Source organism: Neolamprologus brichardi, chromosome 6 (genome assembly GCF_056152115.1).
Source record: "Neolamprologus brichardi isolate AB-2024 chromosome 6, ASM5615211v1, whole genome shotgun sequence".
Lineage (NCBI taxonomy): Eukaryota > Metazoa > Chordata > Actinopteri > Cichliformes > Cichlidae > Neolamprologus > Neolamprologus brichardi.
The window spans coordinates 24,096,191-24,110,413 of record NC_142109.1 but is presented as its reverse complement, the minus strand read 5'-3'; the positions used below and the strand labels follow the sequence as shown (position 1 = coordinate 24,110,413).

The following is a 14,223-nucleotide window of genomic DNA, read 5'->3' as shown; positions in this document are numbered from 1 at the left end:
TTTTCCAACCATGGATGAAATGATTGTGTGAAACTACTAATAGCTCTTTTTCTGAAAAACACTAGTTTGGGGTGTTCGGTAATTGGCAGAGGGTTTAAATTGGAATTAGAGATGCCAAAGCATGTGGCCAGATGACACCTCTATCATGAGTCAGGGTTGCTATTTCAATCCTCCAACGTTTTGAAGAACAGCCACAAAAATATCTAAGCAACAAACTTTTCAAAGCTACAGTTAGGTCTGGACAAAGGCACAATTTGTGTCATTTTGCCTCTGTGGACCCCCTACACTGGATTTTAAATAAAACAAGTTGTAAGCAATGTGCAGTTTTTCCGCCTTTGATTCAAGGGGTTTAACAAAGAAGTGCATTAACTGAATTACAGCCATTTTTATACACAGAACTTAACTATATGCGCCTGTTACGATCTGACAAAGATTTTTTTGTAAATAAATGTATTTACCTCATGAAAATATGGAAAATCTAAGTCTTGTTCATATGTATGGTTTGTAGTAAATGAATAATGTATCTTACATTAAATTCTCCCTGCCTTTGTTGAAATGTCACATACTGACACATTACAACAGAATATCACCTCAGAGACTGAAAACTGGGTCTTCTTTAATGATTCAATTTATAGTAAAACATTCTGACACCAACTGCTTTGCACTCCAGAGACGCGTCAGCAGAAAAGTAGACACCCTTTTTCTCCTGATGCCACACCGCACTGGGGGACGACTAGAGCACACAGGAAAACAGCCTGTGTCAGGCAACTCCGTAGCCTCAAATACTTTCCTGAAATGGACCCATTGTGAAGTCAATGGTTTTTTGATTCTTTCCTTTTATGTCAAGTTAAAGTGTGTTTTGTCTGTCTGATCCTTCGCCTCTCTTCCTTGCTATCTCTTCTTCTCCGTGTCAAAGTCACTGAGGTGTAAAGTCACATCAGTGTGAGCATTCCTGCCAGACGGGAGCGACCAACGACTGCCTATATAGGTCAGAGTAAACAGAGCCAGCAATAAATGTGTTCCTGAATGTACGTGTGTGTGTGTGTGTGTGTGTGTGTGTGTGTGTGTGTGTGTGTGTGTGTGTGGGCAAGCTGCAGGATAGCAGTAAAAGTAAGGCCTCCTGTCACCTGTGTACTGATAACCAGGGACCCACTTCCACAAAGAAATAAACTTCCTGGCTGGTGGGTTGTATTTGAGCTCCTGTGTGGGAGAAAGTGTGAAAACACTTCTCATCTCACAGTTGTCTCAAGCATATACAAAACTGCACTAACACAGCAACAAAGTTATACAATCACAATATGTAATGTTGTATGGATAGCTGACATACCACTATGAGGGACTCCCCTTTGGGAATCCTCTGTCAAGAATATAAAATGTGTCACACAAGAGAGGCTTCCACATCATTAATAAACATATAATGAACTTTATAAATCCCATATTATGCTTTTTCTATTTTTTTGTCAAGGCTGCACCAAAATAAATTCTTCAGTCACACCCTCTCAGAAAACACTGACGCTGAAACAGAGCCCTGACTTTTGTTCCATTACTCACCTACATCACTATTTAACATATGGGTATAATGGGCAACCAGTGGCCAAGCTGGCATTACATCGAATAGAACAAGGAGTTTCCACACCTAAATCCAGATGCACCAGGCTGCATTGCAGTCCATTCCTTCTTCAGTTAGAGCTGCTTCCATTAATGCCATCCCTGTCAGCTCAATCATTTTCTGTAAAATGGTAATAAAATGTGATAAAACTTGATGAACGCTCTAATTGTCTCGGTGTCCTTCATCTGAAATGACCAACAGGTGTTTTCTCAACCAGTGTCATGTCCACATTTGACATCCTCTCTTTCTCTTCTCTATTGTGTGTGCATTGGTTTTTTCCTTTTTCAGAATAAAAGACTTCACTGAATGTGACTTCGTTCCAAACAGATCAGTCGCACCCCACCCACTGAAAAGCCTGACATCACAAATCACTACAAAACTCATTAGACAAATCTTTGAACAGCTTTTGGGGGACAACACATGAACAGAATGCCCCGTGGGAGTAACTTCAGGTCCGGCAAAAGCAGATTCTGTAGGAATGCAGGAGCACAGAAAAGGCCAGTGCATTTATTTGTAGTGGATTCTTCTATCAGAAACACTTTAAGGAACACCTCGTCTCACTTTACCTTGTAAATGTCACCACTGTGAATCTAAGTCTCTTTAAGGTCACTCTCCAGCTAGCTACAGTGCTTTGGAGTGGGTGGATACACAGTGCAAATGTTTAACTGTTAAGACTATTAAGACTCAAATGGTTGGGTTTCTTAAGCTTAATAAAAACAATATATGCATACAGATGCATAAATATGTGTTGATGCCCTATTTAACCTGTGAACACATCATGTGTGACTGTCATCAACGTGACTGTGTGATAGTCATGTGAGTGTAATACAAAAAAAAAAATGTGTTTGCCATAAAATATGTGTACTGCATGCGGTGCTATGGAAACAGTAGCTACTCCGGCCCCATACTGCGTCATCCCTGGCTGGTGCATTAGTGTCAGTCTGACTCGAGCGATCACAGCGTGTTCAGCCTGGCATCGTGGGTGGAATTAACCTCTCAGTCTATCAGAGAGGCTTTTTAGAGAGAATCGATAATCCAGCCCATCATTAAATAGAAGCCAGCAAACTGATAATGGTCAGAGAATTGGAAAAACTTAGTGCGTATGAACTTCTACAATTTGCACTGATTGCATTAAATGAATCAGAGGAATTATTCTTTTTATGCCAAAAAAGGGCTTACTTACATTTGCTTTGAATGCAATGTGTTAAAAAATACAGTAACAGCAATTATTAACAAAAAATGTAAATACATATTTAAGAATGATTAAATTCAGCATTAATTAATAAATGACTAATGCACCCGTTTGCTGTCATTTTTTATCTTTGTTAATAATAAGACTTTTTCAATTTTGCAGCATATATTATATACACTGGATATATGCTGCATTTTTTCTGTTTGTTTCACCTGTTTTAAGAATAACATTGTATTTAAATGAGTAACACATCTTTTATGTGATAATAGTAGAACATAATAATCCTAAATTGGATTAAACACACAAATAACAGTAAAATCAGCTAGTTATGAGCAGGACGTTTCTTCATGCTACAAGGGAAAGATGTAGGGAAGACATAAATGCTGCTCCTACCTATCTGGGGGGCACAAATACTTTCCAACCAGAAAACAAAAGATGTAGCTAATCAGCTACAACCATCCCCAGAGCTGTATCTTCTTGTATACACAACTTCATGGCAGTTTCACACAGAACTAACCTCTCCAGCACATTTCACTCAAAACATCATCTATTTTACAGCCTTAATCATTAAAGGATATTTCAGATTTAGCAATGGATGAGCCTCAACCTGTTATGCATGTCTTGTTCTAACCCTACCCATAAAAGAGGGAGAACCACATTAACAATTTCTTCTAATTTCATTTATGAATCAAAATTTGAGTCATCCCAAAGTGAGCAAAAGAAAAATAGGTGTTAGCCTATTCACCACACCTGGCTTAACTCTTTCCCCCATAAACATTTGTCGACCTCCCCTGTACCCTTAAAGATGATCTAAAATAAGTAAACATGTGGTTTAACCATCATTAGAATGCTTTCCAAGGATAACTGCACAGGCAGAGACCACCCTCACTAACTTCTGATGCACACCCAGTCATTTTGTTCTATAAGTGGGCCTGAAATATAACAGAAACTGCTAAGTTCATAAAAGAATTTCAAAGATTACTAGCAGGCTTTCAAGGGGTAAAGACTGAATGTAGCTTGAACTTCAATGCAATCAAACCAAAGTAAATGAAATCCAAAAACTTCCCCAGTGGCGTGACTGAGCCATCTTGTACAGAAACCAGCCTGTATAAGTTTCCATGAAGGAGAAGTCATTTCCTTTTTAAGTTTGGTTGGAGCCAATAATTAAGACCTGAATAGAAGCAGCAAGTAGGCCCAACAACCAATCCTAAGATAGGATCCAGTCTAACTGCTAAACAGCTGATGAGCTGCAAAGTCAAAGAGCTGTCAGAAACAACAGAAAAGGAAACACTTAAAATAACAATCTAACAACATTAGCAGTGTGTGTGAGTGTGCTGCTGGGTAACTGGATGCATATATAGGCTCATAGAGTCTACTGGTATGTTTTAGTGAGAGTTTCACTTGTTAACCATAGAACCTGCTGCCACATAGTGTCTTTTTCCTTTTTGTGTATTTAGACAATGCCATTTCTTCCCATTTCTGTGTTCTTGAGGTACCAGTGTGTAAGTTTTCATTCCTGTGTCTGACAATTTTTTAAGGTAACAAGGTATTCAAGACACGGGCTTCTAGTTTTTCATGGAAACACTCACACCTTACAGGCTTTGCTTACTGTTTATTTCATAGCATATTTTATCCCAAACAGTTTGTTTATTTCAGCTTCCAGTTTTATTCAGTTTGAGACAAATATAAGCAGGTTTATATCTAGACTAAGGAGTACACAAAAGAGCAGTGCACACACACATATATATGTGTTTTATCAGTAATCAGAAGTTATCTGTAGGAGATTTAACATATCGCCCGATCCTGCTGGTACTCCTGCCTAGTCTATCCTAGAAGAAGACATTAAATGTGGAATTTGTAAATATAAATGTAACCAATGTGCCTTACAAATCAAAGAGAATTAAAATATTGAGGTATCCTGGTATGACGACCACAACTGTGATGACAAATGGTAAGGTCAAGCTGTCACGTTAAATAAATGTGGTTTTCAATTAAAAGAAATCCAAGAAATGCTTGCTCACAAGAAAACCCCCTGCCTGTAAGTTTCGGGTTCAGTTTGGACTCGCCAGCGGACACGCCGGGTGTCGGTCTGACTGGGACACTTATGTCATCAGAGAGAGCTCGTGTATATGCGTTTGTGTGCGTGTGTGTGCGGGCCTATCTTGTCCTGAGGCAGTGACCTTAATCTGGAGCACAAGGGTGACACAGGCTCAGACCAGACAGTGACAGAAATGAATTCATGCAACAGATAAAGCACACGCGCACACAAGTACACGCTTTACATCTGCGGCTGTACTCACTTCTGGAGCTATGTAGTCCGGAGTGCCACAGAAGGTCCTCGTGCTGACTCCTTCTGTCATGTTCTCTTTACACATGCCAAAGTCAGCAATCTTAATGTGTCCCTCAGAGTCCAGCATCACGTTGTCCAACTTCAGATCCCTGAGGGAGCAGGCGGGAATTCAAAACATACCTTCAGATGCTGACTCTTCCATTAGTGGTTGTCTTTTATGATAGGGTTATAAAAGACATTTACTACATCACAAAGGATTTTTCTGTTACTAGCTTAAAAGCAACCTAGGTATGTATACCGTGTAAACCTTTTAATACTCACCTGTAGATGATTCCTTTACAGTGCAGGAAGAAGAGACCAACAGCGATCTCTGCTGCATAGAACCTGCAATGACAACATTTACATATTTACAACTGCTTAAAACCGAGCCTTCAACCTCAGAACAAACAGTTCCAATACAGCATGTCTGTATTATTGTTGCAGCTTATGCTTTACTGTTATTAGACACTAATGTGATCATAATACAAAAGGAGATAAAACCCAAAGGCTTAATGTGAATTCTCAAATATAATTTTGACTGTAACCACAGATTCGTTTTACAGCCGAATCATAGAAACACACAGATGAACTGATATGTCTTACACTGCCTGAGGTTCCTTGAACTTGCCCACTTGCTGGATATGGTACATAAGGTCTCCACCATTCACATACTCCATGACAAAGTACAGGCGGTCCTGTTGTCATGCAGAGAGGAAAAAGGTGAAAGAAGAGTTATGAGTGTGTGAAAAATCAAGAAAAAATAATAATAGGTTCTACGTAAAAAACTGCAGAATTTCAAAATATGTTTAGATTTCTATTTGTGCTAAAACCTCAAATCAGAGAAATACAGTCTTGACGTCTTGCCTACCCCCGCTGTCTAAGTTGTTCCATCTTTCCTGCTACTCTTTCCATGACAAGGTGACCCAAATAGCCCACAACAAAGCGCTTCATGGAAAATGAAAACACTCAACACAGACATCTGTCAGGAAATATTCTCTTTGTGTTCTACTGCTGGTCCCTTACTGCCCGTGACAAGTTTGGCCTGACCCCAGTCCACATGTGTTTGATGGTCTCTTACGAACAAAACAATAACAACAGACCCATGGTGACAGCGCAGCTGAACCTTCCACCAGGTCTGACACCAAATGTCACCACTCTTGGCAAAGCGGGCTTTACCCTGGACTGTGTGTGCTGTGACCCTCACTGTACTGCAATGACAGCGCCTTCAGCAAAATGCACATTATAGCTTCTCGACCTCTCTGCGCCTCTAATATAAAAAGCCTCCTTGTTTTCACTCAGTAAAGGGTTTGACTTCAGTGGATCCGATGTTGAGAGTGTGCTGTCTTAGCAGAACATAAGCAAAACACTGTGTGGAACTCGTGCATTTAAGCTAATTATCTTTTAAAAAGACAGCTGCTGTGCAGATGAAACTGGGCAAAAATTAAGTAAATCTGTTTTTATAATTTATTTTATCTCTGGTTATTTAATGTGTAAAATAAATAACGTAATAGCAATAACAATTAGAATAAGAAGTAGTCCTTTTTTGTGATGCAGGTATGATTTTCTTTAACAGAAATATCTTGAGGATCACAGAAAACTCAATCGGGCCATTTCACGATTGGTGTCACTATTTTTATTTTTATTAACCTGAATGTATTTTAGGGAAACAGTCAAATCAAATGAAACATTATCTAGGTGTAAAGATTTTCTGTTTAAAAAACAACTCAAACACTGATCAGTTTCAATAAAATGGACATATTTAAAACCTTTGGAGGATTTCACAAATTGAAAACATTCACATAAAGAAAATGTTGGAGTACGGGCATCGCAGGAAAAGGTCTGCACAGCAAATGTGAAACTAGGCAAAGAGGTCACAAAAGTGTAGGAGTAAGTGTGTTTTTGTTATTCTCTGTACGAGAATGGTTGTGCGAGTGTGTGTGTAATCATGAATATGCTATGAGTGATGCCAAGCTGTGTCTCTTCCTATTTCCTCTGCCTTGCCTGCCAGTTCAGCTCTAATCAGCTGCTATAGTTTAGCCTGGCCTCTCTCAGAAGTCTGGATGCTGATAGACGTTCATTTGCAATTTACAGATTTAACAAAGAGACATTCAGATTAAGGAAGCCATCGACTTCTTTTGCATATGGACTATAATAGATTTGCAGAGTTTATGCAAGTTCACAACACTACTTACTGAAAACATTTTACAATTTCTTTAGATCATTACATTTACTGAGTATAAAAAAAAGATATTAAGGGTATCAAAGATAACTTTGGTACCCTTTGTAACAAAGCCTTTTGCTTATTTAAACAGAGAGAGAGAGCTCACCCTTTAATTGGGGTTACTTTGTTCCCCTTTCACTGTTTTTTTAATTGGACTTGTCATAAACGTCCTTTGCTGCCTTCTCCAGCACTTTATGACTAAGCTGTTTAGCTAAAAGCCACTTGCTGAATTAATTTGACCTGACTTGACCTCGAGTGAGTTATCCTGGTACATCCAGAAGCCTTTTACCTACCACTGTCTGGAAGCACGAGTGGAGGTATGTGAGGAAGGGCGGTTTGTCCTGCTGGGCCAGGACTCTCTTCTCCACCATGGTACATTCAACATCATCATCCTGGATTACCACATCCTTCTTCAGAATCTTTATAGCATACAGCTCCTCAGTGGTCTTCATCTCTGCTAGCATCACCTTTGCAGAGACAGAAGGTGGCCAGGTAAAAATCATTTCCATGTAGAGTACAATGCACTTTGTTCTTCCAACTTTGGATATCGCGCACCTTGCCAAAGCTTCCCTTCCCCAACACAGCTAGGAAATTGAAGTCGATGAGTTTGACCTGGTCCAGGCTGTTTGATGGGAGCTGGCTGGAGTGGCTGTCATCAGTCTCAGTGATCACCTTCTTAGCAGGGCCAAGTTTGGCTTTCTACACTCGGAGTAGAAAAAAATAAAGTGTCTGAGGGTTAAATGGTTAAAAGAAAAGCATATAACCTAAAGCGGCTGCAATACCTAAAATGCTAACCTTGATAAAATGCATAAAACTTGTTTTTAAGCAAATAAAAAAATGGCAGAACATATTCAAGCTTCTTTATCGTGGATTTTTCTCACAGAGAAGACAACACATTCACACGTTTTTGCCAATTTTTTAAATTTATGTCTACAACCACTAAAACCATTTTCATACAGATGAATATTCAATATGTGTCAATTCACTTACTAAAATAACACAAAATATCCTTAATTGATTTTTCTGTTTACCTGCTGTATAACTTATACTTGCCATTAGCTCACTATCTGCCAGAATACACTGACTGACAGGCACAATTCAAGATTAATGAGATCAAACAAGACTGATGTGCCTTTTTGGAGCTCATATAATACAAAATGACTCGATAAACCCGATTGAGATTTGCAGTTGTCTTCTTGTCCAATTACTGTCCAATAAATTACTCTAGCTATATTAACAAATTGCTATCACAAAGTAAAATACAGTGCTAGTGGTTGTTGTCAGCATAAAGCGAGAAAGCTGAAATGTTGGATTTGAAAAAAAAGAAAAGAAAAAAAAAGACCAAAAAAATCATGCAAGCATTGTTTGTCACATCTGCTTTTGCTGTGAGAATCAGTTAATCATAAACATCTTTGATTAAATTCAATAGCAAAGCTAATGCATGACACTGCTGTTATCAACAATGATCATTTTCTATCGTTTCATTTACAGTAGTGTGCAAAAGTCTCAAGGTATCCCTCATGTTCTTTTTCCTTTTGCTTCAGAGGAGCCTTAATTTTCTTGTGATTTTTTAAAGTGGTCTTGGGCAATAGTTCTTCAGGCTTTCTGAGGGTCTTTCAAAGTTTTTAAAATTCTTTGGAAGAGACGTCATTCTTAAGGTTGGGAAATAGGAAGATGGTTGGAGGACGGTCTTGTTCAAACTGATGGAATTACGAATGCAGAAAGTACTGTTAGAGTTTGACTCACCATCTGGCAACGGCTTCATTTTTAAAAAAAGCAATGATCCTAAACACACTGCCAAAGCAGTAAAAGACAAACCTGGATAGAAATGCATACAATAATGGTATACTATTAGTTATGGATTAGTCTCCCCAGAGCCCAGACCTCAGCACTACTGCAGCAGTGTGGAATCATCTTGACAGATAGTCAGACAGCAAAACAAAAGAACATCCAACATCCAAAGAAGGGCTTTGAATGTCCTTCGAGAAGTCTGGAGAACTATTCCTGAAGACGACTTATAGAAATTACATAAACAAAAGTTTGCAGAAGAGTGTTCAGGCTGTGTTGAAGCAAAAACTGACTGTGTTGCTTTTTATATTCATGTATTATCCATGTTTCAATAAATCCCTGCATCTATTTCCCATTTTTCTTGCAAAATATATAGAAATGAAGATTGACTTGAGCTTTTCACACAGTACTGTAACATATTTTAACCAGACATAGCATCCACAAAGCTAGGCATAGAAATTTTATTTTAAGTATTAAATCATTAAGATCAGTGATCAAAGAAAAACCTAAAAAAACAGCATTTAAAATCTCTACATTGAAATCAGACCTTAAAACGCTCGATTTCTACGTGGCTGCTGTTGCACCGAAGGAAAGGATGCCACCACGTGGCTTCAACATTCACATGCATGTCCAGTGTAAAATATATCTCTAATTTTGACCTGTAAAAATACAAAAACATTCTCGTCTTTGCACCTCTTCATGCCAAGTCATGCTCAATCTTTCAGCAGTGCAAATGCTTCAAGACACTACAGTGCACTATGCTGAAAAATACACTACTGTGGCAGTCTGAACACTAAAAACAATCTGACGAAGCGTCCCGCTTCATATCTTTCTCTAAGCAGAAAACACACCTCACACCGGCTTCATATTCACTCTTAGCCAAGGCAAAAATCATGCTCTCCCCAACATCCTAGTGATTACCTAAATCTTCATGCTGCACAAAGAAGTTTGTTTTCTTCTGCTACAGGAGATAAATCTTCTTTTATATTTCCCAGTGAAGCATAAGAATATACTATATACATGAAACAGGAAGACCAACTTGTGTGGGGCTGAAAGGTTTCCAGGCCATTACAATATCGTTCCTCTTAAAAAACAGGAAAACAGGAAGAACCTAGTGTTATCCCACACCATAGATACCTATATAATAAATTCACCCATTTATCTCTATAACATTCAAGTAAAATTCACTGAATATTAAAATACTTTCTAGCAGTGCTGAGCAGCTGCAGTTTGGTTAATGAAAGCTACCGTTGCCTGCTCTTAAACTAGGAGAGCAGTAAGAAAGCTGAGCAGACCGCACCAGATCACAGCACACCTGTAAGCTTTAGCCACAGAAACAAGCCTGGCCGGGCCAAGCAAGCAGCAGCCTTACTTCCTTCCTTTTAGACGCACCTGATCAGAGTCTTCCACAACTGCTTGGTCCTGAAACCACAGGGAAAAGGGAGCCAAAAGGTCTAACTCACTTAGTACACTTGTGTACAGGCGCACACCACAACAGCTGACTTGTATGGACAGGTAGTTGAGGGCCAATAGTGAGGCTCGTACACGCAGACAAACACAGAGAATATGAATGAAGATACAGCATTCATAATATGACACTAAATCGTGTGGTCGAGCCTTTCGATCAGCAAACTTAGTCCACGGAGCTCCAGTTAGAGTTTACAGACATGTACAAGTTCAAAATTGCAGCTTCACAGAAAGAAACCAGCGAGAAAAGTCCAAAAAATTACCTGATCTTTATTATATTTCTGACAAAGCAGTCACCCCAGAGGTGACTTCATGAATAATGTTTTAAAAACAGCTTTTGATTTAACCATGGAGACTAAAAAAACGTTAAGGTGAGAGGGATAAGTGCTTATACACACACACAGACACACATACAAGAGCAGGAGCAATTACCCGCCATGTACTCAGGTCAATGCTGACATCTAGTGTTTGCATCTGGTTTATTTCTCTATTCATACAGTATATCAAATATGCAATATTTCCATCCATGTAGTTATGCCTTAGACTGAAGTTTATCTAGGTTTACACTGAGATGTTTGCAGGTTCAAGAAGCAGACACTTACAGACAAATGTTCAGCTGTGAGATGAGAAAACTAACTAACTACGGGTTATACTTCAGTTGACATCGACATAAGCACACAACATGAAGCGTACACAGACAAGACGGGTGCACAACACAAAGACGCACATGCAGACAAATGTATAGCTATGAACTGTAAGCAGTAAATCAGGATTTACTAACAATCCTTTGTCAAACTCTGAGAAAATGCGAGCCGTGAAAACGAGGAAGAGCTGTACTTTCACAAAAATGGGGAGTATTTCATTCATTTAATAAATTATCATTTTTTGATTTGAATGTTTTATTTTACCCAAGCCAAAATGTACAAATTGTTAGTAAACTGGATCAATTTGTAGTAGCGCGGCACCACATACAAATGATCAGAGACGAGGAGAAGTGGAGGAACATGTCACCACAGCAAGACGAGACAAAAGAGGAGAAGGAGAGGAGAGAAGGGTCGAGAAGCGGAGAGGGCTACCTTTAGATTAAAATTAATTTGGCAGTCCTGAGAGCAGGGGCAAGACGTGGAGAAAGGAAGAGAGAAACTCTTGCATTAAATATGACACCGTGACATAGGGTGAAGAAGCATTTGTACAGTGTAAGTCTCACCAAGCACACAGGAGGGAGCAGGAAGCTAAGGGAAAAAAGGGAGAGAACCACAGAGGGGTTTATGAAGAGGGGAGAGAAGGGAGAGGAGTTCTCAGGCCATAAAAAAACTCTAAAAAAACATTCATTAAAGTCAAGTGGATGAAACATTACATCTACAGATGCCAGACAATTACTTCGGAGCTCCATGAGAGAGATATGATGACTGCACTGGGCTTCTCTTAAAGGCAATTTAAACGATGTGAAAAACTAGAACAAAGTTGAAAATACCTGTTCTGTTTATGCACTGCACATTTGCACAGTACACTACTGTAGTTTCTGTGTCTGAGAGAAAAATCAACACATTTTTGTGTCACGCACTGTGAGGAACATGCTCGCTGCTGCTCTTTGTTCCTGTTATTGAGACAAACGCAACACAACTGCACTGTCACCCTCTCTGGCTTCAGGCCAAATGTGTTTTCTTCACCTCTTTTCTCTCTTTTTTTATCATCATCACTTTTTTCTCATTGCCTGGATGTATTTCAGAATCTATTTCTGTTACTGTGTCATTACACAGGGCAGCTTCTCCTTTAATGTAATGAAAGCTGAACAGGAAATGATTTTTATGGCAAAGCTTACTTTAATATGGAAAACGTGTTTCTAAGTGTTTCCATATACTTAAAAATATGCACACATATATAAAACTCCAGACAATGATCGAGCTTCATATTGAATACAGATTAACGAGCATGAGGTTTGTTTGCTTTTTTCGGTCAGCTAAAAATTGGCTGTCAGTCCCAGACGTGACCTTTCCCAGCCCAACTTTCTATTCTTTCTCATTCTATCCACCCCCTTTATTCTCAACCATGTGTCGCAGAAAGGTCGTTGAAAGTAACCTTAAACACATCTTCTAGAGACCTGGGCTTTCATTGCACACTGTGACACAGAATACCAGGTGAAATAATTCACTCCAAGAAGGCCAGACACACACAGGTTCGAACAAAAAGAACATGAAATTGTATCAAATAACATCTTTTTTTTTAACACAATGTGTGCTTAAACATTACTGCAAAGTAGGAGGAGCTGATTATTCTCCTCATCCTTTTAACGTGTTACGAAGAACAGTCACAAGTCTCCCTGATGAATGTGCAATATAAACACCTGTTTGTAAGCAGCAGTCCCCTGCTTATTTATTCACTCTATATTACTAAAGCTGATCCCCCTTTCTGTTTGGTTCTGGCTGGAATGTAATAACAACAATTATCCACAAACACGCAAAAAATGTAAAGTAGAAGTGAAGCCTCAGAATTCAAAGAGGGCACGCCGAGGAGCTCTGTGAAAGCTGCAGCTGTCACACGGTTATCTGCAGTCCAGGAGAGCATGTGACAGTTCGATAATTCTGCTGGACAGGGTGGCAGGATCAGATCGATCCACCTCAGTCTGAAGCGTGTAATAAATGCTTCTGTCTTTGTGCCATGCAGTTTGAAGATACTGCAAAAGAAAAGATCGCCCAGCTTTGATTATGTTAATACAATCCTCACCTCAAATTTCTGCCTCAGTTCCTCATTACCATCATCCTCCTCTGAGATGGGAACATTGTAGTACTCCCCCTCCTCCTGGCACAATAACTTATACCTGAGAGGAGAGACATGAAATGACAGGAAGTGAGGGGAAGAGACAAAGACAAAGAAGATGGTCGTAAAGAGAAACACGGACAGAAATGTTGTGAGATTAAAAAAACTGGCAATTTCTTTTATCTGCCTTCCCCTCCTTCTGTTACCTTTCTACTCTTTCAGTGACTTGATCTACTTGGCGTGGATATAGCTGGCAATAAGCCAACAGTCTTAACAATTATCAATTAAAGGTAATAAAGAAATGTCAAGCTTATCCAAGCATTTTGTTTACATCAGAGGATGTTGTGTTTGTTAAAACCTGGATGAAAGCTGTGATATAAGGCATTTACTTGGTACCAACTGATGAGAGCTTAAACTACTGATATTTACTACTTAAGATGTGTAAATACAAACAGTAATATAAAAGTTATTAATATGTCAATATCTTTTGTTACATCAATCAATACTCTGTCATTCTAAACTATAAATACAGATCAACAGTAACTGGGCATTCAACAAGTCAGCATTACCATCCACAGACTGGAGCCTTCATGAGCTCTGACACGCCAAAGGAAAGGGCTCCCATGAAGTCATTCCTCGTGGTCCGATCCCAGTCCCACACTTCTACTGATAGTCTGCGGTCTTTATCTGCATTCCTCAGCTTGCTGTACAGCAAATTATGGTTAATAAAAAATAACACATTTGCTTACAGAGTCGTTTTTAATACTAGTGCTTTAAACATTAAATACATTTTGCTTTTTTTCCCCCTTATCCTCTGTAAATTTATAATCTGTGCCATACTACAGCCTAGAGTGGGCCAG

The 14,223-nt window shown here is 39.1% G+C and overlaps 1 protein-coding gene across 5 annotated transcripts in view; it reads right to left on the bottom strand.

Moving 5' to 3' along the window:
- Positions 1-14,223, bottom strand: part of prkcaa (protein kinase C, alpha, a) — a 137,612-nt gene that overhangs the window by 30,569 nt on the left and 92,820 nt on the right. For 2 of the 5 annotated variants that reach the window (XM_035906238.2, XM_035906240.2), the window contains exons 7-14: positions 13,933-14,067; positions 13,331-13,424; positions 10,532-10,561; positions 7,907-8,050; positions 7,645-7,818; positions 5,734-5,825; positions 5,413-5,475; positions 5,102-5,240 (exon numbers count right to left, since the gene is read on the bottom strand). In XM_035906238.2, the coding sequence (XP_035762131.1) occupies positions 5,102-5,240; positions 5,413-5,475; positions 5,734-5,825; positions 7,645-7,818; positions 7,907-8,050; positions 10,532-10,561; positions 13,331-13,424; positions 13,933-14,067 (871 nt within the window). Of the gene's footprint in view, positions 1-5,101; positions 5,241-5,412; positions 5,476-5,733; positions 5,826-7,644; positions 7,819-7,906; positions 8,051-10,531; positions 10,562-11,682; positions 11,710-13,330; positions 13,425-13,932; positions 14,068-14,223 lie in introns of all 5 variants that reach the window. The other 3 variants (XM_035906239.2, XM_006787518.3, XM_006787517.3) reach the window with 2 other exon arrangements.